This window comes from Limulus polyphemus, unplaced genomic scaffold (assembly GCF_000517525.1).
Source record: "Limulus polyphemus unplaced genomic scaffold, Limulus_polyphemus-2.1.2 Scaffold1494, whole genome shotgun sequence".
NCBI classification, from domain to species: Eukaryota; Metazoa; Arthropoda; class Merostomata; order Xiphosura; family Limulidae; genus Limulus; species Limulus polyphemus.
The window spans coordinates 172,565-200,395 of record NW_013667104.1 but is presented as its reverse complement, the minus strand read 5'-3'; the positions used below and the strand labels follow the sequence as shown (position 1 = coordinate 200,395).

General features: G+C 35.2%; 1 protein-coding gene across 7 annotated transcripts in view; it reads right to left on the bottom strand.

The window, feature by feature from the left end:
* Positions 1–27,831, bottom strand: part of LOC106463828 (pleckstrin homology domain-containing family H member 1-like) — a 151,051-nt gene that overhangs the window by 46,268 nt on the left and 76,952 nt on the right. For all 7 annotated transcript variants that reach the window (XR_002611576.1, XR_002611574.1, XR_002611575.1 and 4 more), the window contains exons 14-19: positions 22,022–22,091; positions 13,178–13,269; positions 11,957–12,037; positions 10,968–11,138; positions 7,899–8,004; positions 5,216–5,328 (exon numbers count right to left, since the gene is read on the bottom strand). Coding sequence is in view for 4 of the 7 variants with exons in the window: in XM_013923904.2 (XP_013779358.1) it covers positions 5,216–5,328; positions 7,899–8,004; positions 10,968–11,138; positions 11,957–12,037; positions 13,178–13,269; positions 22,022–22,091 (633 nt within the window). In the remaining 3 variants the exon portion in view is untranslated. The remainder of the gene's footprint in view (positions 1–5,215; positions 5,329–7,898; positions 8,005–10,967; positions 11,139–11,956; positions 12,038–13,177; positions 13,270–22,021; positions 22,092–27,831) is intronic.

Genomic DNA, 27,831 nt, shown 5'->3' with positions numbered 1-27,831 from the left:
TAACCAACCCTAGAACCCCCTTCCGGTAACCGACCAATACCGGACGGAATAGATGTTAGGGAGGAACGATACTTCAGCCTCAGGGCGGAAACTAGCATTATACACACACACACACACACACACACATATATATATAGATGTCACATGGTAGAGTGCATGAAACAAAACCTGGCAAATTCTGGAACTGTACATCAAGGTCACGAAAGGAAGGGCATCATGCCATCACACATGATTCTAATCATGACTAAGCCATCTACAACCAACACCAGACCCACAAGGAAGGTACATCCCAAGGATGGTAGGAAGGAGGAATGCCATGGTGGGAAAAAGCAATCTGCCAGATATATATATATATATCAATATGACATAATGCTACAACCAAAACCTGACAACATCTGGAATAGTACATCAGGTCTGCAGTAGGAAGTGCAATACACCATCGACACCCAGAATGCTACAGCCCTACTCTCAACTGAATGGTATGATGCATCACTCAAGAGGACAGACCTCCATGGTCCACCACCTCAAGAGCTAGGAACTAGTAAGTGGTAAGGACTCCTATACTCCACTAGAAGAAAGGAAGGAAATATGAGTTGGAGAGTCCAAAGGACCACATCACCAGAGACAATCCAATGGGTGACCACAATATCCTATTTTGAAAAGCAGAGCTACCACATATACAGAGTCGATCAACCAACACCCAGTGGCATCTGGAATTGTACATTAAGTCCATGGTAGGAAGAGTCTCAATGTCACGGAGCATCAGAGATGGGCAGCAATCCCTGTCTGCTTTACTCATGTGTATCCATGAGTGTCTGGTATGGGATGAACATATTTATGAAGCAAAAGACCACTGGAGAGAATTATTAGCTGGAACACCCCATCTCTACAGTGTGCATAATCTAAACCTCTGACATAATTGTTTTGGCATAGATGACAATTGAATGGAGACACACAACCAACACCAGGTGGCATCTGTAATTGTACATCAGGTCCACTGTAGGAAGAGCTACAACGTAATTGACATCAAGCATGGTCACAGGATGGATATTGCAGATTTAGAAAAAAAAAGTATACCTGATCAGGCACCTCTTGTGGAATCCATAATACACTAGTAAAAATGCCCCTGTAAATGAAATAAAAAAAACATAATACTCACTAGTCATAATGACCCTGTGGTGTGCAAGATGGTGGCTAGAGATAAAGGAAAACCCACTGAACAAATAATGGCCACGTGATGTAAATAATGTCAAACAAAGGTAAGAGGTGTAGTCCACATACAGGCCCCGATAATGACCTCCAAAGGAAGATAGAAATAGGCAGCCAGGGACATGGTGAAGTAACGGATTTGAAAAGAAGATGCCCTAAAAAGGCAACACTCTTTAGGCAAAAAGGAAAAAATACACCCGCCTAATGAACTGGTAAATCTAACTTGTAGGAGCAATGGGATAGAAGTACTGGAACATGGAAGGATTCCATGGAATAAACAAATGGTTATGGGAACCATGAAAGGGAGCAGTGAAAGTGAGATACCATCAGAGGGCCCGAACTAGACACAGAAAATTATCAGGATCAGAGCAGTTATAAAAGTGGGAATGGAGGATGATGAAATAGGAGAAAAAGTGGAATTACCCTCCCTAGCAGCAGAAGTCTTAAGCAAAAAGAACATTCAGGGAAGAAGAGAACAGAGGAACTGTGGAACAGCACATAACAAGTGTCAGTCGCAAAGATCTGAGATCACAGCCAGCCACAAGCCAATAATATGAGGAACATGGATTTTAATGAAAGGTGATACAAGGAACACGAAGACAAAGGTTCGAACAGAGGAAGGGTGAAAGCATGAAAGAGAGCATTGAGTTTCCAATTTAGAAGAGACACAGAGCAGGAAGGATGAGAAAGGGAAAATGAATGAAATAACAAAGACAACATGGGAGAGTAGAAGACAGAGACAAACTCAGTAAATCTGAACATGCAAGATAATGCAGCCCAATAGCCAGCAACTGAGGAAACTGACAGTCCATTATCGAAGAGCCATGTGAAAAATGCAGTCAATTGTAATAAAGGAAGATTGTAAGGATGATATCCCTGGTGGAGTGACCAGCAGCATAAATTATACCATTTACACTGCCAAGGAGGAAGGACATACAGAACTGGCAATCAATGAGGCAACATGCCTGGCGAGGGACCAGACAAAAGCCATGCATGAAGTCAGAGAGCAGGAATGGACAAATGACTCATGCACAATTGAGGTTGATGAAGGAGTGTGAGAGACAACAGCAAAGGTAAAGGAGGTGGCACCAAAAGCCTGCACAGAAGTGGAAACCACATTTGAGCATGTCATAATGGAGCCACTTGAAGCACACAACACAAAGTGGTCTGATTCACTGAAAGGACCCTGAAAAGAAGACGAACAGGAAAATATACATATAGGAAATATCCATTCCAGTTTTGACTGAGAGCATCTACAGCTTCTACCAAAAGATGAGGATTGGGAGACCAAAAACGGGGAAGTTGTTCATTGAGATGTGTGGCACATCCACATCTGGAATACCCCAATAAGCATACAGCACCTGAAACACCTGCAGATCTAACATTCACTCTTTCGGGAGAATCTTGTTGAACTGAGATAACTGGTCTGTAACCAAATTCAAGGCACCAAGGATATGACATGCTAACAATCTGAAGTGAGAAGATTCAACATTTGAAAACAAAGATTTCTTGACAGAGTGCCCCCTCAACTGGTGATATACGACACTACTGTGGAATTGTCGGAGTGGACCATCATCAACACCCCCAAACATCCGACAAGAAATGAAGCAGAGCACAATGAACCACCAGCAACTCCAAGATGCTGATATGTAGGAACGATCTGTCCAGTGTCCAACGACCACAAACCTCTTGAATGTTGAGATATGCCCCCTAGCCCGAAAGGGAAGCATCTGCAAAAGATGACAATCCAGTTGAGGAGGTGGAAGAGGTACATTGACGGTAGTATTAATCCAACCACTAATTGAAGTCAGCCTGTAGGTGGAGAGGCAGAGTAATAGGATCATGTAAGAGATCCCAAATGAGGCTGTGTATGTGACTAAGGTGAATGAGGACTTCAAGAGAAGCCCATGTCCCCAAAGGAGATAGAGTCTCTCGTGCAGTAAGGGTGAGGTTGATAGACTGTGAATGAGTCGCTCCATATCCCTTAACTGAAGAGGAGAAGGCTGGGCCTAACTGTTGAGGAAATTGAAAAACACCCAGATGAATCAAATATTGTAGGGTGTGAGAAACGACTTCTCCACCTTGATGACCCAACCCACTTTGGCAGACTCTTGAAGAAGAAACTGAGTATGAACAGCAGATTTGACATGAGAAGGTACCAAAAGTAGCCAGTCATCCATGTAATGGTGGAAAGGAAGGCCTCTAGCATGAAGCAGTCAAATGAACAACCTGACTACTCGGCAGAAGGAGCTGAGGCCATGCCAAATGGTAGAGCCCAAAAATTATAAACACACACCTGATAAACAAAATGGAGGAAATGTCAGGATGCCTGGGAGATGGGAATGTGCAGATGGGCATCCGACACATCGACCTTCATCATCCACAAACCAGGAATGAAAACCCACTGAAGGGTTAATTAAGACTCCACCGTAAATTTGGATTCAACAAGAAAGTGGTTCAGGGACAATAAATCTATAACTAGTCGCCAATCTCCCATTTTTTGGGTACAATGAACAGACAGAAGTAAAATCCCAACTGAGAAGGTTCCCCAAGTTCTATGGCCACTTTCTGAAGTAAGTCCCAAACTGCCTCCTGTAGATGCTGGTGAAAAACATGATCCCTTGGTGGGGGGAAGGCAATGGGATGAAAAGACAACAGGGAGGGGGAATGGAAGTGATGGGCCAGACCCTCTAAAAGAACCTGAAGAACCCAAGGATCCATTGGACATGGTGTCCACATATGCCAAAAATGGAAAAGCCTGGCCCTGACTCTGAGACTGAATCATGATGCTGTAATCCATTGAAACGCCTTTGAGTAAGAACTCGATTGCAAATGGATGAAGAACAAGAAGCTGGGACTGACAAAGGGTTGGAATGGGGAGGGGGGTTGAGACAGAAGCAGAAGACCTGAGCCAGCAAGCACATAGTTGATAATGCATGCAGAATTGTTGACAACATCAGTCTGATACAGGAAAATTGAGGTTGTGAAAAATTCACCGATGTATTAGGGTTTGAAATGCACAATGTAATGAGAGATTCTAAACATTTGGAATCAAGATAAGGGAAGGGAGATCTATGAAATGCAGAAGCATGATCTTCAGAAGTATGAGATGGATGGGACATACTAACCCCCTGACCAAAGTTGATCTTCAAAATGCACCCAACAGGTGAGGGAGGGAACACTAAATATTGGCCCCCAGATTCTTCAACAAGGAGGGTATATTGAAAATTATAGGAAACAGGAGATAAAGATAAGACACCATAAACGTGATAAATTAATTCAACAAAGGGTGAAGGAGGTCTGAATAAGTCCCTCGATATCACACATGATATGGAAGCATATTCAGGGAGGGGGGAATAAGTTGTCCAAATTCCCATTCTTCCTGTCAGACACCCCAGGAGCAAGCATGACAGGATTTTTCTTGTGTGGTGGTGAAGATTGCATGGACATGGATATTTCTCATTGAATAATTGCCTCGTGTCCTTAGCCAATAATTGACTACTAAATTCAGTAGTAGTGGTCGGGCAACCCACAGCAACAGTAAGAACTGTGGTAGATGTAACTACCTGAAACTGTGAGTGCACAGTGAGAATTTCAAACCTGAAGCAAAAAAAATATGAAAAAAGGAAGAAAAGTTGGAAAAAGTAATCTTTTACAATCAAAAATACAAAAAATTGAAGAAATATTATAGAAAAACTAAGTCTGTAGTAAAAAGCACAACGTTCACAAACTTGTGAGCAAAAAGAAGCACATCTGTACAGTACTACTGCCAATCAAGAAGTGATTAATGAGTACAAATTTGGAGAGGGTATTGGTTATGATAAGGGTTATGTTGTGCCTCTGTTGGTGGAGAGCTGTTGCATAATCATTTACATGTGTTAAATATTTGCACTGATAGATGGCAATACTAATAGAGAAAAGCTATTTTGTGAGAAGAGGTAAGATATAGTGTCGGAAACAATATTTTAAGAGAAAAAAATAAAAAAAATTCTTTCTAAAAACCTACCTTAAATAATTTTCCTGCCTCAGTTTGAAGCTGTTCAGTGGGTAAGGTCGTTAGAGGCTGGCTTAGGTTTTCTTTTGAGTACAATAACAATGGATGCCTCCAAATGACGTTATCTGATAAAATTGATAAAATGTTACCAACAACAGACCTAACATCATCTACTTCTGAGCATTTGATATTATTATTTTCAGCATTTGTTTATTTTATTTCTAGTTACTAAGTTAATGTGGTAAATAGTTATAGAAAGTTAATTTGACTTTTACAGATATTTATTAAAAATTAAACAAGTGTAAGACAACTCTATGAAGATGAAATAAAGAAAATCCTGTGCAAAAATCATCCTACTTTTCACTTTTAACAACATCTTAAAACTTACATTGAGTCCAGTACATAAAACAATTCACATTAATTAGAACTTGTAATGTTATAACTATGAAAAGACAAAACCAATGTTATAAAATAATATCAATCCACCCCCTTCAGTCCAGTGGTATGCAAATAAGGCATTTGGTAATCAGCTAGATAATCTGAAATGCATGATTGGCCATTCAGCCAATGCTAAATATAGCAGGCTTTGAAATGAATCATAGAGTTTATAATGGTCCAAGCTATTCATGAATCATTGACAGACCTCAAAAAACATAATGAAAGCTGGCCAAAGAGAATTAAGTAGGTTCACTTTATTTACGGTACAGTCAGCAGTATAAATTAACATGTAATACTAACTTTAACTAAACTGACTGAAATTAGCAGACTGAGCAGAATGTGTAATACAAAATGCAAATAATATTTATTCAAATCAAGGACAAACATTCAGTATGCATTCTTACTTTGTGGATGTTGGACAGTTGCTTTCAACTGAATCATGAATTGAACAACTGGTTTTCTTCCCTCAGGAAGTTTTCTTATCAACCCACTCACTTGAGATTCTATGAAGTATTGTTTGAATCTAACATTTGTTATTTAATGAGAAAAACCTGATTTATCCACAGTGACTAGCACTACCCACATGACTGATCATTCTCATTTAACACAGGGTAGGCCATTACCTCTAGGTATCATCTGCCCTACCAGCAAAGAATGCTGCTAAGTCTGCATTCTTGCACAACATGCAGCTTTATGGCAATACCCATACCCACCCCCTTAGGTATAGCAGGTATTATATCTAGAGATATGAACAGCAAGAATGAAGTCAACTTAATGGTTTGGTTTTCAGGACCATGTGTTCTGTAAAAACTGCACAGACTCAAAATAAATGAAAAATAAGAAGACAGAAAATGGAGGATGTGCCTACATACCACACTATTAATGGCACATATTTTAAGAACCATATCATATGGCTATTTGTGGTTACACCTGCTCATGCAATTGGTTCTGATAGTAGCCTAATGGATGGTAACACCTGCCCCCCCCTACACCAAATATGCTAAATTGGTCAACACCTTGAGCTAAAAAAAATTAACTGGATAGACTGGCTTGCTATGCTCACTGGGGTTCAATCCAACCAAAAATGTATGGGATGTTATTAGAAAAAGCATCTAATCTCATCAAGTAACTCCAGAGACTGAAGATGTCCTGGAGACACCTCTTTTAGGGTATTAGTAGAGGATATTTCAGAACTTTATCAACCCTCTGATTTTAAGTGTGCAATATTGTTGCCACTCTACCTTACTTTTTGATTACCATACTCCATATTAAAATCAAGTGACATGAACTGTAAAATTGCAAAACCATCTCTACCAAATATCCATTAACTGCATAGGTTGGATGAACAATCATTTGCTTTCAGATTATACAAATGATCATTAGATGTATAATTCTCAAAAAAGCTGGGTAGGAAGAGTAATTTTTTGTGTTTGTCATTAAACACAAACCTACACAACCAGTTATCTGTGGTCTGCCTACCACAGGTTTCAAAACCCAATCTTTAGTGTTAAAAGCAATCACACTTACCACTGAGCCACCAGGTAGTGGTGGGGATAATCAATGTTTCATAACAGTGGTTTTGCCTTGTGCTAATTGAAATACTATTAATACTAATTATTCTTTAATTGGAATTTATAATAATTTTTCTGTCAGCATGTTCAAAACCCAGAAAAGTAAGGGAACTGAAACTGAAAGTATTGTTAGCTTCAAGTGAAAACAAGTTTATGTCTTTCTTTAACAAATAAATAACCCCAGTACTTAATATAACTTTAAATAATCTAAATATATTTCCACTCCTTTTAAGATACTGACAAAAGTTTTCATGCATCTGATGATCTAAAGACAGCAGGTGTGAGCCAGGTATGATATATAGTTGTAATTCCCAATTATTTTCCATACTAGGTCACATCAGATGACAAACATAAATCAAAGACCAGGCCTGAGCTTCCTGGGGAATACATCATTCCTTAAATACAGTTTTGCTTATTTTTCCAATATCTGAAAAGAGTATGGGCCACAAACCAGGCTTTCAAAAGCATGATGTGACTCAGTGACTAACCACTGGGGACACTGATATAGAGAAATTTGATAAGCTCTTTAATACACATGTTATCATTAATGTATTTTATATTTCATTCTATCTTTTGCTCTGTACATGGTGTTGCTAGTCTTAAATGTTTTTTAAATGGAGTTATTTAATATGTAAATTGAAAATATATTTTTGCAACAACTGAAAGCTACATGAAAAAAATCATACTCTGTTCTCCTTCAACATCCATCAATCGAGCAACAAGTTGTTCATATGAAGTTCCCTCAACACGCTTCTCTGAAGACACAGCAGTCAAGTGGAACAGCCATTCATCCTGGTGGGATAAATTGGAATTAATATACATGTAACACTAATATAATTGGAATAAACATAACACAGTTATTAAAATAATATAATAGTCTTCTTCATCTAAAATATATATTTTTTTTATTTAATACATTAGGAGAGCATAAATTATACAAAACTTACCATTGGAAACATTAAAAGAAATAAGCCTTATCTAAACACATTCAAGCAAGACTAAAACTTTCTGAAAATAGGTTACATAAAGTTTCTAATCCCAAGCTTTAAAAATACTTCCTCATAACATTTAAAGTATGTGAGGCAGTTACATAATTCAATTTAATACAGGATATTTTAAAAATACCAAAAGTAATGAAATTTCAACTATTTAAATTTGCAATTGATTGAAAAATTTGAAAAATACCAAAATAAAAAAAGACTTGTCAAAATAAAAATACTTTTACATTCAATAAAAAGCATAGATCAACATACAATTCAGACATATTCATGTTTGTAGACTAACATAAGATTCACACATATTCATGAATGCAGATCAGTTTTCAATGTGTTACAAGTGAGTTAACAGTATGCCACAAAAAATTCCACTTTTCTATAGCCATTATAAAAATTTACAATATAACACAATAAGATTATAATTTCAATGTAACAGCACTGAAAATACAATCACAAACCATTCTATTTAACATTGTCTTTTTTATGTATATAGGTGTGTGTGTGTGAGTGCAGCAATTTGCAGTGTGCCAGGTTTTTTCACTTATTCCAAGATGCTTTTTTGGGGAGAATGCATTATGAAAGACCACAATAAGACTTAGATACTCTCAGCAATCCATTTTTAACTTTTTCAACATGGATTTCCATTATTGAAAATCCTATAAATAATAGTATTTTAACTATGCTTATTACATTGTGTGCTATTCTTCGTGTCACTATTTGCCTTATGCTAGAGCTCATAGTGCGAAATAGATTACAACACCTAAGGTGCTAAATGAGATCAATTTGTAGGAGTCATGTAAGTGAAATCATTTTGTATTGATCATAAAAATGAGTACTTATTATTTTATTTTTTTTCTATTTTTCTACCTTAAAATGGTTTAGCTTAATGTACAAAGTTAATAGTCTAAGAAATAATACCAGTAGATTAAAAACTACAAACCATCTCCAACTGTTCATTAACATTAGCAAATTACTAATTAAGAAACTATAAACACAGCCTGGTTACTGACAAAACTAGAACTAACAAACCAGTCTACAAACCAAACTACAAAACAACCTTATTGCTGACTAAGCTAAGAACTATAGACAAGTTCAAGTTGCTAACTAACTTTAAACCTATACTGGTTAACCTATGCTACTCACTAAACTCAAACATATAGAGTATTCCTGAATGTTAATAAAACTTGAAACTACAGTAGGTAATCTCTAGTTACTACTAATCTAAATCCTACAGCCCTGAATGTTAGTTAAATTAAAAACTGTAAGCCATCCAGTGCAAAAATAATAATCTACAAATAAAAACCCTGGTTCTTAACTACAGTCTTTACACTAGTCATTGGTGATGCTTAAAACTAAAACTTGCAGAAGAACCCTGGCTGTTTATTAAACAAATGCAAACCACTATCTTTGGTTGCTTACCAAATTGGAACCTACAGACTTCACTTGAAGCTGATTCAACTAGAACCTACAGGCAACCTAAGGTTACTGACAACACTAGAATCTATAGATTGACCCTAGTGGCTAACTAAATAAGCACACACAGACAACCTTTGATGTTGACAAAACTAGCTATAATGTACAAATAGTCTCTCATTCTTGACAAAATTAGAATCTATATATGATCTCATGGTCAGTGGCTAAATCAAAAACTAAAAACAACTAATAACTAATAAATAAACAACTTATAATTTTCACACCAACCCTGTTTATGAAATTAGAATCTCCAAACAAGCTCTACTTTTTAATAAAAAAGAAAGTCATAGTCAAACTCTGGATGTTGGTGAAACAAAAATTTTAAATCAAACCCTGGTTGTTGATGCAACTAGAACTAGCCAACCAACTTGACTGTTCACTATACTAAAACAGCAGACCACCTAAAGTGGATCATTAAACCAAAACATACAAACAGCTTCTGGTTCACAGTCAATTTTATTTATCATAAGACAATATTATTAGGCTTATTAAGCCAGCATGATTAACACTGGTATCGAGCAAAACTTGTCATTGGCAATGGATATAGTAAATGTAGAGTGGTTGAAATACTATTATACATGTTTTTTCTAAAAAAAAAAACCCTAAAGGACTGAATAAAGAATGTAGTGTTTAGAAATACAATAAGTTTAATACTATTGTCTACTGACAGATATAATTAATCATAATCATGCTTAGCCAGCAAAAGGCCATAACATCTGTTCTTCTAAGAAAGGCTTATATAAATAATGTTACAGACGCTAATGTGTTTGTGTATCTCTGCTGGCCTGATAAGTTCTGCTATTGGGTCAAATGCTTTTGTTTGTTTATAGTTAAGCACATAGCTACACAATGGGTATCAAAACCCAGTTTTTAGTGTTAGAAGTCTACAGACATATCGCTGTGCCACTGGAGGTCTGGGTCAAATGCATCATCAGTGATGGATATGGGAGAAAATAGTGTAGTTGAAATACTATTATACACATTTCTTCTTGAAAAACCATTAAGAACTGAATAACAAATGTTTAAAGATACAATAAATATCATACTACTGGGACAAAATATAATCTATTTTAGTTACATTTCACCAGCAAAAGGCATTCAAAACATTTCCCTCTGATTTATGCCTAAACTAGAATCTACAGAATACACCTGCTTGCTGAGTGAAGGTAAAAATCAATAAATAAACATCTGTGTGTTGATTAAACCAAGACCTATATATAATCTGTTTATTATTAAAACCAAGACTAACAACATAGATATTATTCATTATATATACAAACTACATACCATCTCTTGCTTAGTGGACATAAGAAGATAAGTTGGTCCTTGATGTTCAAAGAAAATGCCCACTGTAAACTGAGACTTTACCATTACCCCAGCAAGGCCTTCCTTGTCTGAATCTGATGGATAGACTGCTTGCACACGAGCATCTGTCAGGTTGATTTGTCCACTGGGACTCTTGAAAGTTATAACAGAAGCTCCAGTTAAAACTAGATGTTTCAATATCTTAATTTAGTACTAAATCAAAACTTTGTAATCTTTTACTGTTTTAATTTGTTTCAATATATTTTAACCTTTCTCTTACTTAATACATTTAAGTACTTACTTGTGTCAGTGAAGGTTGAGACACCATACCCTCAAAAATATACAAGAAATACTTAATTTTAGGTCACTAATTAAAACAGTCTGATATTTCAAAATTATTATTTATAAGATTAACTGAGGGTAAAACTGCAACATCAGTGGTGCATTAACTGGTTACTGAGAATAGCAACTACCCACATGTTGCTTCTGGTTTATTTATTTAAATGTCCAGCTCTCTGTGTACAAGTTTTTATACTGTTAATTTTTGTAAACTTATGTCAATTGATTTTCCTTCTATCTAGTGATTCTTAAGTTTAAAAATGCTTAACATGATAAAGCATTAGAAATTAATTGCAGTTTAATAAATAGAATTTCTAATCCATAATCCCATCATTGTTGACTTGTAACAAAAGTGTTATAACACAGTCATTAAGATATTAGAAATTTTTTAACATAATATAATTTAATTGTAAAGTAAAATTTGCAATTAAAGATATAAACTGAATTATATTAGGAACAAACTAAAAAACAACAACAGCTCTTATCATAAAGTTTGGAAACATTATGAACCTCACTAAAGTAACAGAAGACATTAAAATAATTATTACTCATTCTGAGTACTATATCTTTCTTAATGACTAGTATTAGAATAACAAGTACTTATGAACATAACATTAATAGCTAGTACTCACAGTATCTTTAGGGGTCTTGAAAAATGATAAAACTTGATTATTCAAAACACACCAGCAGTGGCGTGAGTCTCCTTGTGCTACCTGTAATAAAAGTGAGTTTATGAAACTTGAGGAAAATATTACCTTATGAATCACACATATTTTTGGAAAAACTAGTGTGAGAGAAATATTCATATTGAAATCTTCACTTTTAAAATCACAAACTCTTAACTAATGATTTGAAAAATACATACTTTAACCATTACAGTATGCTCATCTGTTTATCACATTATACAGAACTAACCATACATATATATGTATCATCCTGGGACCCAGAAAATTATAATTAATAAAATAATGCAATTTTTCACTTGTTTAATTTAATGTGTTAAACATTACAACAATATAAAAATTCCTATAAGGTAAAACAATTTGAAAGAAATACTACTTCAGACATTATTTCAAACCATCCAAAACCATTGTCACTTTTATAGAAAATCCTTGACAGCAGGTCTCAAAAGGCTATAAATATATAATGAATAAATAATTGTACATTTGTTTACTCATCTGTGTATATCTATCTATATATAGGTATGTTATGCAATCAGATCTGGTGTGACTATAATAGCTTCCATGTTATAGACTTAGCCAAAACTTTCATGTGATGGGTTAGCTTTCTAATCCTACCATCCATAAAATGGGTATAAATTACTTGTATGAGTAAACAAGTAAATGAAAAAGGCCTCAGTTAAACACAAAAGTTTTATTCAACCTGAAGAATATTGTTTGTATGAGCTCTTTCTTAAGTATACCAGATTAAGGTCAATTTAGATTCATTATAATTAAACTATAATAAAGGAATAAAAACAAATACTTCATCTAGTGATAGTAATTAAACTTATGTGGAGAGCAATAGTATTATGTCTTAAATTTTATTGTAAGTAACAAACCATTTGCAGAAAATTTGAAATGAAAGTTCACTTCATACATTTCATCAGCAGGGTTATTAAGTATCCTAGAAAATACAAAAGATAATTCTACAGAAAATATAAATGTGTAAGATTATCCTTTGAATACTATGCATTACCAATTTAATTTCAAAATTGAAGAAAATACTTTTTTTTATATTCAAATAAGTAAAGTTATACAGAATCAACAGCCATGAAGTCTGAATTTAGATGAATGCCTGACCACAGTCTTTTATATTTAGAGGTCAGTCAATGGCAAATTTAATCTTCTTACCTTTGTAAGCCAACCCTCAATGTTTGGAAATAGCATTTCTTCTTTACGTAGCATCAAGTTTGAAGCACTGCGTCGCAAAACTTTTTGCAAAACTACAAAAAGTGTAAAAAGGTATATATTTTTAACTACTTGTGATATAAAAAGGATTATATATTTCATAGTAAAAAGGCTATACAAAATAAACTAACAAATATCAGTAAAACGTAACAATGTTTTGTTTGTATATTGCTAAGCACAAAGTTACACAATGGGTAATCTGTATCAAAACTTTATTTTTAGTGTTATACGTCCTTAGACTTACTGCTGAGCAACTGGGCAACAAATATAATGTTTCACTGAAAAAGAGATAGTTAAACGTATTTATAATTCTTGAAATAAATGAAACAAAGTAAAATTATATTTTTTAAAATCTTCCACAAACTCTCTAATTTTGAGTTATTTTTCACATTTTTATTAGGCTAATAAATTCTCCTTCAGTTATGTAAAAATAATGAAAAAGCTTGTAAGTTATACATTAGACAGATCACCCATTGTCATGCCCCTTTAAAATTTGCATTGAGATCTTTGCTCTCATCTTGTAGACTAACCATCATAAAGTTATATATTGGGATCTGCATTCATTGAACTAAACATCATATGCAGTCTATTACATATATTCAATAAATGGAATGTTCTACAAATGTGTGGAAAGATCTTAATAAAGTGGTCATTCAGTGTAATGCCAATTTCCTTTAACTATCAAAATCCAACAGTAAAATGGAAACCAAACGTTCATAATCTTAAGTAAAATCATGACCTATACCTCCAGAATGTAACTTTGTTAGCTCAATATTTCGCTATTACAGCTTCGTCAGGAGCTATCAGTATCATGTTATATAGGTCATGATTTTATTTATGTTTATACAAGTGTTTTTAAATTAATTTGAATTAAGAGTTATTGTAAGAAAACTACAGAAAACTGGATTGGGTTCTTTCATTCATCATTAATCTATTCATGAGCCTTGGCTGGATTATTTAATTACCAATGATGGAAAGCTGGATTACAGTTTATTAATAATCTCTTCATTAATGCAATAATGGTTTTTCAACTATAAAAAATCATAGCTTAGGATAGAATCACTGGATTTAAAAAAACAAAACAATTTTAATGAACTTATGTTATTTTTAGAATGAAAGGTTTTTCAGCCCCAAGTATTGAATTCATTGTTCAAACCCAAGTTCTCCAATTCATTAATATCTTATGAATAAAAGCCAAGATGTTCTTATCACTTAACTTATTAGGTATGAAACCTACTGTTTCCACATAACAAGTATAATTCTACCCAGTATCATTCATCTGAACAGAAATGAAGACTTTCTACTAAACCAACATAAACTTATTGAGTGGAAGAAATAATATCTTAAACATTAATTTCTACTTCTAAATTTCAATTGCATTCTCCTAATTCATTTCAATTTTGGTCCTGAATGGAGTAAGTACTTTCTAATTTTCTTTTAACCCTATAATTAGGGGCACCCTTGTACTGTGCATGTAACGAGATGTCACATTCAAAATTCAATTAAGCAATCTTACTATCAATGTATACTAATGAAATTAGTATTACAGTTCAAACTTTTCAAAAGAAATCTTAAAGAAAAGTTCTTAAACTTCAGTTTGATGCACAAGTTCACAAAATTTTAACTTTTCATCTCTGTAACTTAAATAGTTCTTTCTGTACACTATACTTCTATGTATAAATAGAAACTCGGTTAATTGTTCTGTTTACACCTTCTTCTTTCAAGCCCCTTATAGGACACTGGGAGGAAAGTGAAATAAATTTCTTGGAACTCTTAATAGATGCCATGCCCACTCTCTACACATACAGTTGCAATTTCTCAGCCAATTATACTTGGTTGAGATAGATGTTTGTAACAAATAGAAAGACAACATTTTGAAATACTATTTCCCAACAGTTATTTTAAAATTGGAGCAAAAAAATTCCATAGAGAACTTGTCAAATGCTCTTAGCATTGTTGTTGTTTGTGTCCATGCTAGCGCTTTAGAGTTTTCTCACCAATAAATATGTTAGTTAGATAGACAATTAAATGTTATTTAGGTTTTAGTTTTATATTGTAGTTGATTATGTGTTAGTTATGTTTCAAAATGTATATTAGAAAGGTTTAATATTTTTTTCAAATATAAGCCAGACTGTCTCAGTTTATCAGGCCTAATGTTGTAGGCAAATGTCCCAATATTCTGACAACGGCTAAAGTGTCACTGCCAAGGAAACCCCGAGTATGCCCATTGTCGTGTGTTGTGATATGTATTAATGCTAAAGGATAGGAAAGAAAAATAAAACATGAAAAATAAACTTTTTGTGAAAAAGTAAAAACTTGCAATTACGTATATAAACTAAGAAGATTTTCAAGATTATTCAACAAAAAATTAAAAGTTATGTACATTTTTTTCTAATTTTAATTTTAAACATTTCACTGCACAATATGTTGATGATAATACTTGAAATATTCAGAGTCTGAGTGGAAATAACTATGATACAAAAATAACAAATCTTTAATTAAAATACTTAATTAAAACAATCTCATTCTTTGTCTACAAAATACTTATAATCTTTAACAAATAAAACATCTTCCAATCAAAATTACCAAAAAAGGGGGGCATCTACTGGTCTCAACCATAGGAACAGAGCACTATCTACCTGAACCTATTATTATGAGAAGGATCCAGCACTGACTGGTCCAGCTCCCATCAACATCAGCACACCTGTGATTAAAAGGAGTGAAAGGAAGGAAGGTTCCCAGCTGAGTGGAGTGATATGTAATGTTATGATGTGTGTACTACACTCATGAAGAAGCCTTCATGGTCCACCACCACAGTGGCTAGGAGCTGGAAAGTGGCAAGAACTCCCAAACTCTACTCAAAGAAGGGAGGGGTAAAAATATGCTGGGGAGTATGGAGGAATGTCACACAGGAGAAAGCACAGTAACTGATTGCAAAACCCTATTTTGAAAAGCAGACTGCTACTGATATATTCAATCGAAGGAGCAGCGGGGATGGGTAGCAATCCCCTTCTGCTTTACTCATGATAATCCATGAGTGATGGTCTACCATGTACTTAACAGAATTCTACATATTGAGAAATAGAAATATGTAAATATGTACCACCAGGTAAGCTGCTAGTGATCTTGTGGAACACTTCATTTCAACAGTGTGTGTTATAACCTGAAAGATATTCAATGCAGGTTTATAGGAAAGCATACCTAACCAGGCAACACTCTCCACTGAATGTGATCCAAATATATATCAAAGAAAAAGGAAGCTCCTGAAAGAAGCATAACAGAAAAAACACTTACTCAAGTTAGAGTCAAACCAGTGCATGTAGAACTGCCAGAGGAAGTAGCTGATATCCACCAGAGAAGAACATAGCCAGATGGTGTAGGTAGTGAGTGACAAAGGTATGTGGAGAAGTTCACATTCCATCCTGAATTATCTCCTCCAGAGGACAACAAAAATGACCCACTAGAGACATGGTGGCATGTCAAATCTGATGAGACAAGACATGATAAAGATGATGCACTTCCAAGTAGAGGGAAGAGTAACCAAACCTAATAAGCTGATGAAACCAACCCATAAGGGTTATGAGGGAAAGGTCATGTGACACAGAAGAGTCCAGGGTTTAAAATAATGGGAATGGGAACCACAAAAAAAGTCATACAAGCTACATAGCATTGTAGAGTCCACAAAGGACATAGGAGGCAATCCAGAATTGGCCTGGAATAAATATGAGAAATGAAAGGGACAGAGATGGGTGCTTATTTGTTTTTTGTTTTGAATTTTGCACAAAGCTACACAAGGGCTATCTGCACTAGCCATCCCTAATTTAGCAGCGTAAGACTAGAAGGAAGGCAGCTAGTCATCACCACCCACCGCCAACTTTTGGGCTACTCTTTTACCAACGAATAGTGGGATTGACCATCACATTATTGTGCTCCCATGACTGAAAGGGCGAGCATGTGTGGTAGGATGGGGATTTGAACCCGCAACCCTCAGATTATGAGTCGAGTGCCCTAACCACCTGGCTATGCCAGGCCAGAGATGGGTCAAAAGCAGAATTGCCTTCACAGGCAACTTAGGTCTTGGGAAGGAAGGAAAAGTCCAGGTAATGCACAAGATATGTACTATGATAAAGAGTACAGAGAACATCTATTGCAAAAAAGGTCAGACCTACAACAACTGCAAGCCAGGAGAAGAAGGAAGTAGGTCTTGGGGGAAAGATCATACAGGAAACATGAAGCCAAAGGTTCAAATGGAGGTTGAAAAAGGACAAAAAGGATGATACTGAGATCCAAAACAGGTACAGGAAAGGCATGGTGAAGAAGAAGAACATGAAAGGACTAGAACATGAAGGAAAAAAAGGGAAAGGATAAGACCCTGTGGAATGATTGAACAGACAGGTGAAAACCCAGGAAAGGTGAGGAATGGAAGGACAGGAGGAGTGGAAATCATGTCAGAGAGTCCAAAGATGAAAAGTAGCCCCATGTCTTTGGTAAACTGACAATGCAGCAGGTCAAACTGAGAGGGAAAGTAGAAAAGCAACATGCAGTGTCAAATCCTCTCTTCTTGCAAGGGACCTGACAAAAGACACAGGTTAAGCTGGAGGGTAGGAATAGTGGGATGGAAAACATCCAAATGATGTGACAAAGGAGAGGCTGAGGTGATGACAATTGTAGAGGTCTCAGGTGAAAGAACCAAGGCTGAGCCAGCCAAAATGGAGCACCAAGAGAACCCGACATGGAGTAGTGTAGATGAAGGAGATTACTTTGGAAAAGAAACGTATAGGTGGAAAGTCAAAAATATGAAGGTCTCTCCATTCTCGACTGAAGGCATCAACCCCAAAAGCCTGAGGATGAGCAACTGGAGACCAGAAAGATGGCAGTTTGTTGTTCAGATGGGTGACTAATGCATCTATGTGCAGAGTACTCAGACAAAAGCATAATTACAGTAAAACTTGAGGATCTAGGGGCCACCCTGTGGAAATGACCTTGTGTGGATGCAATAAACAATCTACAGAAAATACGGCAAACCCAGAGCTTAATCTGGTGTTTGTGGGCCAGAATAGAAACTCCAGAGTTCAAAAACAAGGGGAGCTGGATTTGGTACTCCCTTGTATGGGGATGTATAAGACCATAACCACCTTCCCCCTCAGAAAATGGAGGAAATGAGACATGACTCGACGAACAGCTAAGAGCTCCAAAATGTTGACATGAAGCCTGGATTCATCTAATGACCAACTCCCGGAAATCTCCTGGGTATCGAAAAATGTACCCCAACTCACAAGAAACGCATTGTTAAAAAGATGCAGATCCAGATGAGGAGGTGGAAGAAGAACACCAGCCATAGTATTGTCTCTGTCCAACCACCACATCAAGCAAGTTTGGTCCAAAAGGGAAGAAGGAAGGACAACCAGTTGATCCAAGGGATCCGAGTTGAAGTTCCATTCATTGTGGAATTCCCACCAGAGGAAATGCATGTGACCTCAACCAAGGGGTATGAGAGCTTTTAAGGAAGCCCACTTCCTGAAAAGAGATATAACCTCTTGAGCTTGAAGAAAATGAGAGAATCAGGCTTTGATGACCAACTATTCCATATCCTGAAAGCTGGGCCCAACTGAGGTGGGAATTAAAGAAAACTCCCAAATGAACTAGGTACTGTGTAGGGGAATGAGGGACTTCTCCTCTTGGATTAACCAATCCACACAATCTGCCTCCTCCAGGAGCAAACAGGTTTGGTCAGATGACACTGAACAGGAAAGAGCCAGAAGAAGCCAGTCCTCCATATAATGATGAAACCAGAGTCTCAACAAATGTGTATGTGAAGAAGAGGTCTTGACTACCCAAGAAAACACGTAAGAAGACAAAGCAAGCCCAAATGGAAGAGCCCAGAATTGGAAAACATGGCCCTCATGTACAAACTGAAGAAAACTACACGAGGATGGAGAGATGGGAACATGAAGGTATGCATCCGCTACATCAAACTTGGTCATCCAATGACCTGGAGTGAAAATTCAATGAAGGGACAGAAACAACTCCATGGTGAAAGGAGGAGGATCCAGAAACTGATTTAGACAGGAGAGGCTGATTACTGGTCTCCAATCCCCCGTTTCTTGTGGGCAGCAAAAAGCTGACAGTAAAAACCCAGCTGCACAGGAAACACTGGCTCGATAGCTTCCTTGAGAAGAAGGCCTCTGACTGCCTTGGGCAAACAGCTGCTTACGATAGGATCCCTTGGAGGAGGGAAAGGAACTGGAGACAAGGAAAGAAGAGGTAGTGACTAGAATTGAAGAGATAAAACCTGCAGAACCCACTGATCAGTAGTGAAGGTCTCCCAGATGTCGAAAAAGCAGTGGAGCCTGGCCCCACAGGACCCAACTCCACTGTGTAGTTACCTATCCTGTTGTCGAAATTATTGATTGGCACAGGAAGAAATAGGGTAAAGATAAGGATATTTAGATGTGGTTAAAGGACAAGACATGGAAGCAGGAGGATGGAAAACAAAAATAGGATCAACAGCTGTGGGGGAGGAAGGTTGTGATAAATGATTAGCAAGGGAAGATAGGGAAATATGTAGGACTCCAAAGAATCAGGATAGCCCCTAAAAACGGTGTTCCACAAACCCTGAGTCATTTTTAAGTCTGAAAGAAGACAGGGTGAGATGAACCCCCACAAGCATCACATCTCTGCCAAACAAGTCCCAACAACAAAGCAGCCAAGTAAGTAAGGAAAGTGCCAAAGATAGTCTTGCCAAAGTCGACCACAAAAGAGATATGAGGTCTACCAAAAAATCATCAGGAGAACTACGAAAGGCCTCAGACAAAAGACGCAAAGGGGAGAGGTAACACAAAATGTTAGTAAGTGTAAACCAAATCCTCAAAAATTGTGTCTATAAAAGTGATATAGAAGCCTCAGGAGTAGAACCCCAACATCAGGTGAAGGGAAAACACCAAATAATCCAAGTTAGGGATCTCCCAGAAAAAGTAAGAGAGGCAGCATAGGAAACAGGAGAAACATTCAAAATGTGACAAACCTTTGTAATTAACTGGACGGGAAAGGAGTAGAAGGATGAACCTCCTCCAAAGGTACAGGATGTTGATTAAGGCAAAGGAAGGAGCACAAAAAAGGCTGTCCAAATCATCTTTGTCTTGAACATTCTCAACAGCCTGAAGAGGTGCTGACTGTTGTAGAGAAGGTCCAAGTCCCATGTAAGTAGCTAATTCCCAACAAACCAAGGTTTGCATCTCCTCAGCAGATAACATCGATCCAGAGGCCTAAGTAACATGAGTCTGTGTGTCACCAGTAACTTCAGGAGTCTTGGTAGTACTCACAGTAAATTGCAAATTCATAATTCACAATAATATGTGTTAAAATGTTAATTAAATCAGTAACACACCAGAATGCAAGCAATTGCAAAGCAAACTTATTGGAAAAAAACAACAAATATGAACAAAGTCTAAAATATTTGGAAAAAAATTATTGAAAATGGAAAGCAAGCAAGAAACACATCTGACTTGTATTGTGCCAATCGAGAAAATCGAGGTCCATATAAAATAGTACAGAAGGAGTCAGCTGCTCTAGAAGACTGTGTGGTATTCCTCTTCTAAGTTATCTTCAGTATCTTTATTCCACTCTTGAAATTTCTCCTTACCATTATTAAAATATTCTTTCAGGTTCTCTTCAATACTATTGTTCCACTTTTCCAGGTTCTCTTAGCTATCATTATTTTATGTTTTCTGGTTCTCTATACCATCATTATTCTACTTTTTCTATGTTTTCTTTATTATCATTGTTCTACTTTTTAAAGTTGTTTTTAGTCACTATTCTACTTCTTATAGTTCTTTTAGCAATAACTACTTAATACTTTTAAGTTCTCTTTAACTATCATTATCCTATTGATCAAAATGTCATCCTTTTATATGAAAAATATAAAAACTAAATGAATTTGTTTTAAAATTTTGCTATTACTTCAATCCCATGTTCAATTAAATCATTTCATTTCAGTTGAAGCAATTTCTAATAACTGAAGCCTTACATTTGAATGAATACAATAATAACTTAACAAGGTCCTTCGCAGTTCACTAAACTATAATAACAAATACATGTATATACAAAACAAAAAAAAAACCTGAAGCAAATATAAAAACAAATATATCAATTACAGTTTATGGTCAGGATTATAAAAATCAATTTTAAACAGAAGCAAGTACACTGAACATAAAATACATAGACACTATTTTATGAAATTACTATATTTTTTTTTATACTTACTGTATATCATAACTAATGTACTCCTTTTTCGATGAGCTTCATGTTTATTCATAATCACATTGTTGTTTTTATAATATACTTAGTTCATGCATCTAGGAACTGTAATCAAGCTTAATTTTTGAGACTCAACAATATCTATTTCTAACACAGAAAGACTGCCATCAACCCAATGAAGCCACAAACATGACATTACTTCTGACTGAGAAAGCCACATAATTAACATATTACCAGTGATTTAACCTTTTATTTACGATTCGGACGCATTATTTTAAGAAATTCTGTCCAGTAGTTAAAGCTCCAACTTATTGTATGGATTGGTCTTGATATTCAACTATTAGAATCTAATGTATTGATCTTGGTACTACTAAATTTTCTCCTTAAATGTCCCTATTTGATACACTTATGAAAGCAGTGGTATAACAATGCAATAGAATAAATTAATAGCAAAATAATTTTTCCTAATTTGGAAAAGTATTTTAGAAATGAAGCTATCAACTAAAGTTCTAGAAGTATTTTGGTACTTACTTGTTATCCATTCTTCCATTGTACTAACAGAATCTGCTGTCAAATAGTATGTTTTCTTTCCTGTGGAAACCTAAGAAACATCACCATAATCTTTCTCAAAATCTTCTACACCTATACTAAACTACAGTGTGAAGCACACCATCACATTAATTATTATAAAAGAAACCATGTATGTAACACATAGCTTTGTTATATGTTGAGTTTGAATAATGGCTAAATTATTTTTGGTGGGAAAGTTTACATTTTTAGAATTAAAATGACTTTCTAACTGGTACCTACTTCTGAAATACCAAAATCCTTTCTTTATTGATTTGCTGTCTTGCCATCAATAACATGTGATCTTAGGTTTTGAGTGTCCTTGACACAATACAGAGCATGTATCAACTTACCCAGAATTCTCCACTCTCACACTTTCCACATGACTTAGTGCACCTGCATCAGAAGAACTTACATAAGCTCTGCTTTCCTGCATAATTCAGACTTCTTAGTTGCACCCATACATCTCCTAAGTTTTTTGGGAGGTTGGTGGGAATATATTTCAGAGGTAAGTACCTAATTGAAATTTATCTGAACTCTAAAAAGGTAATCTTCAGATCACATAGACTGACCTCTGAAATACTAAAACCATAATACCCACACTGAGATGGAGAAGGGAGCTGGATAGTTATAAGGACCACTGATTCATCAAAAGTTGGGCTCTTAGGTAAGAATATAAGAATTTAAACTTTGACAAATGAAAGACATGATCAAGCAGAGTTTGAGAAGAATCCAAAACCAGAGCAAAAGTCAATGGACTGGATTCACAGGAGAATTAAGAGAAGTGGACCAGCCTAATAAGACACTGGACCGAAAAGGAGACACTAAAAAATAAAGGCATTCTCAAAACAGAAATGTAGTAAAATACTCACAGTTCAATTAATAGCTTCAGGACACTTGACATCCGGTTCAGCTGTGACTTCAGATTTTTGATCAAACATTTTTTGATTTTTTACTGAAACTATTAACTGCATTGTGAACTGGTAGATATTCTTCTCAGCAAGGTAACTCATCAGCTTAGACACCCTTTAAATAATATATAAAGGGGATAAGGTGACATGTAGAGCCATTTGAGACATTCTCAAAAGACCCATCTCACTCACTTATACATTTGGTGACTCATAATGATCAAAAGAAATGAGTAGAAGTAGAATATGTTGACTGAGAAGTAAATGAGAAAGAAGTAGTTGAGAGCGGGGGAAGGTAGAAAGATGAATATTACTTGCTGGTCATCTCAAAGAGGAACAATGACCAGAAGTAAGCTAAGATGCTAAAAACCTTATAAGCCCCTGCTGGCATACTTCTCCTGAATAGGAAATTGTTAAGGTGAAATTCCTGCAAAGACAAAGCAATGCAGGAAAGAAGCTCTTTTAAGGTCAGCTGAAACACTTGGAGGTAACCAAGTACTTTGCAACACAATATGATGGGCTAAGGTATCAAGGGATCATAAGAACCATGTGGTAGGAGAAACAACATTTGTGAAAATTGTACCTAAGGAAGACTGCAAGATAGAAATTTGATCCTGACTAAAGAAATCAGGAGAATGAGAATAGCTAATAATTGCACCGAAGAAAAAGATATCCTCATAGACAAATCTAAGATCATTCTCCTATATGTTTTATTATAGAAGATACCATTCTAAACTGTATTTCAAATATTCATTATGTCTATACAGGAAAGTTGTGGAATCATTATAAACTGTGCTAAAATGGTAAAGACAAAGTTTGGTGTGTTGTTAGAGTATGATGTTAAAGCAAAAGAAAACAATATCAAAAAATAAAAGTATACAATACAGACCTTTCTAATCTGGAGCTACAAAGAGACTACCTATTACATATTTTGCATCATACTGAGACACTGATGTATTGTAATAATTGTGATATATTATAACCTCCACAAAGTTCCATCTTGAAAAGTCATATGTGCACTACTAAAAATAGCTGAGATATATGAATGAAAAGTAACTTATGCGACAGCCATGTAAGATTCCTTTTTCTCTTTTTTTGATAATTTGTGAAGAAAAAACATTGAGCAACTCTTACAAAAGTTCATTTATTATGACTTTTCTTAGATATTTTTAAGTATGTGTAGATCATATGTGATATACTTCATTATTAAATCTAGCATCTGTTTTAATTTTTGTTCTATATAAATAATTGAATAAATCACAAAAATTACTTTAAAAAGTAAACAACTTAATCATACTGCACTACCCACAAATTTTAAAAGGGTTATTACGGTGTTTACTATTAATATTATAAATCACTATGTTTCAGAGGACAAAAATTCACTTTTTTCTCTAACTAAAATCAATGGTAAATGTGCAGATTTAACTAAATATGTAAAAATCATGTAGCATTATTGGCAAAAACCACAAAAACAAGTCTATGTTGCAAAAAGATACTTTAAAAATAAAATAATATGAAGATGAGTCCACAAGATTCAGTATATTTACATGCATGTGAACCACTGACAGAAAATGAGTGCTCTAAATGCAGAGCATGTTTGATTACTACATGGACTTGATTTTTCCCATGATTGCTTGGAGCTTAAGCACAAAGTTACACATTGGGATATCTGTGCTCTGTGCACCATGGGTATTGAAACCCAGTTTCTAACATCACACATCTTCAGACACACCGATGTGCCACTGGGAGGTTCCCTTATATATATATAAAATTTTGAACTGGGTTAATCCTTTTGAGATGGGTCCCGGGTGAAAGGCCATGTCATCTCATTTTTTGACTCGCATTCAAATTTTATTGAACTACTATTCCATGAATTTATTCAATAAGTTTGGTATCAAACTGTAGATTATAATTCAACTTTTCGTATTATACATAACTCAATTTCTTAATTTAAAAGTAAATATTAAAAAAACACAGTTAAACATCGAGTTTTGTGTGTCATATGGTAGGTTGAATGCAGCAATGGTTCAAATTAGATGTTTGTGATGTCAAAATACTAAGTCTGTAGTTTCATACAAATTAGAAACTCAAACTACCGATATTTACAAGCTAGAATATAAAATAAGAACCTCCTATCTTTTCTCTTTGCTAAGATACTGCTCATGTAATAAATCATACACAGTGGCATCCCACCCACCTCTTTTCATTTTTGGAAATGCTCCCTTATATACACTTACTTTTATATATGACATGAATAACCAATCAAAAGCTCAGAACGTCCCCCTAATAGCTTTGTCAGCCATTTTCAAATATAGATTGTTTATATGTTTCTTTTGGTACAAGATGGCATAGAGGTAAGTCGAGTCTTTAGTCTGCTCGAAAATTCAAATTTTTTTTAGAACAAAATACAGTCTTGTTACTAAAATTGATAAATTATAATTGAGTTCTATGGTATCAATATAGTAATTTATGATTTTTTGGTTATTCAAATGTATATATAAAACCTAAAAGAAATGCTTTTCTTTCATATCCTCCATGTGCAAAATTTTTAAAGGTTTAGCAATCTACATCAATCAGCAAACGAGTAGAGAGGTTGTAACTAGAAGATATAATTGTTTGCTTTACTTCTTTATTTACTGTTCTATGTTTAAGAAAAATAAGTTTAAAACTTATTTCTAAATAGCAATAATCTATATACATATATAATGTACAATAATTGAAATGTCACTAGTCTTCTAAAACACAGCCAAGACAGGTTACTTTGTGCAGACCAAAAGTCAGTTTTATGTTATTGGATACAGTAACATGAGTGCACATGTGCTGCATCATTGTAACTTCTGTATTGTTAACCAGACACGGCTGAAAGGTCAATATAATAAATATATATAAATGTATAATGTTATGAGATTTAAGCTATTTAGTCTAAACATTTATGTTTTTGTGATATAATTTGTGTTCATTCTAGAATGAAAGAGGCATAATTTATATTTATTTCCTAATTTTTTTGGTGGTTACAAGATTGGTCAAATCTAACGAACCCATCTAGAGATTCATTACTGAAAATAACAGATAAAATACAGTTTTTTCTTAAGAAATGTTTGATAACTATCTGGACATTATAAAGATTTTGCATGTGAAGTTTGAAAATTTTCTGATGCATAAAAGTATTTTTAATCGTCAAATGAAAATTAGTTTGCATAATAGATAGGCAACATGTAAAAAGAAAAAAAGGCATGAGAAAAACATTGCTTTATAAACCTTAGGACTTAATAAAAAACATTTATATTTTGCATATGAAAGCATTGTATTGTTTATTGATAATCTGCCAAATTTCGTTAACATTCACTTACTAATTTAAGTTATAGCATGGAAACTATAACAAGCACAAAATGGGACCAAGCCCATGCTGAAAGAATCAATAATGAAAGGGTTCTATTGTAGAAAAACTAATAATGGGTATTTAGTCAACTTAGTTTTCTCTTAACAACAACATTAATTAAGAAAGTTAAAATTTTTCTTACACTGAAAGTGTATTTTCAATAGGTGCTTATCAACTCTCACTAAAAGATATCTCAATCCTTTTCTGCCCTTTAAGCATTACTAAAAAAGTTTTGCAATCAGTTCATCAGTCTTTATACCCCATCAATTTCACACCATTTCTGAACATGTACATATCATTTAACTACTCTCCACCATTGGTATTGCACCACCTATATTGGAACAGCTGCCTCTCCATGCTATTCCCACTCAATCCTTATTTTTCGAAAATTGACATCTTCTAAAATAATAACACTGGCCATGGGGAGAAAGGGTGTGAAGTGTGTGAAAAGAGGTAAGTACCTATCAGAAATACATTTTCAGTGTAAGAAAAATGTTAACTTCCAACATCGTCTTACCTTCTCTCACAAAAAAGCTAGAATCCCACACTACAAAGGTGATGGGGCTGGTTTAGGTGCACTCACTTCAAACCAAGTGGAAAGTGACTGTCTAGAATGAAGAGGTGTGTTTCGAGATAAACAAATCACATAAGTGTGGTACTGCACTACTTCTGGAACAGGTATGTTTTTTGCCCTGGAAGTAGGAAATGAACCTGATAAGGGCAGGTACATACACAACCTCACCCTGATAGACGAGGTTTAATAACTTGTCCTCTGCATTAGGAGAACATGCACAAATGCTATTCATTCTAAGAAGTGCAATCCACAGTAAACTATAAACAGAATTAACTATGTACATACACAGCCTCAACCAGACATAAAAGGTTCCATAACTTGTCCTTGGCAGTAGGAGGATGTGCACAACTGCTAATAGTTCTGAGAGATGCATTGCATAGTAAAATAACATCAGAAGTATCTATGTATGTATACAATCTCAACTGGACAGACAATGTTCATAATTCGTCCTTGGAATTAGGATTTTGGGGATAAAAAAAGATGTTGTTTTTGTAACATAATGTAGCAGAAACATAGTGGCTAGGGCATGTGGACTATGTTGTATAAGCTCAACAAATCCAACCATCAATAAATATAATGTCCTACATCAAGCAACCAGAATTATGAAGAGGAAGTATGTTTTTGGTCAAAACTGGACAAACCTCCAAAACAACTGTAGGAGTTAGAAGTACAACAAACTGAACCCAGCATTACAGGATCATGGCATTGCCTCAGCTCAACTGTAAGAACAGGGTAACATTTATAACCGATATTACAAGCAGAAATCAATTCTACTGCACACAACTGTAGGAACAGGGAAGTGTCATCCTAAACCTGGTATTACGAGGAGAATCCCATGTAAGCTGGACCTCCTCCAACCCCCTATTTTATTTTTTCTGTCTATTGTTGTCCACCTTCAAAAAGGTATCCAGGG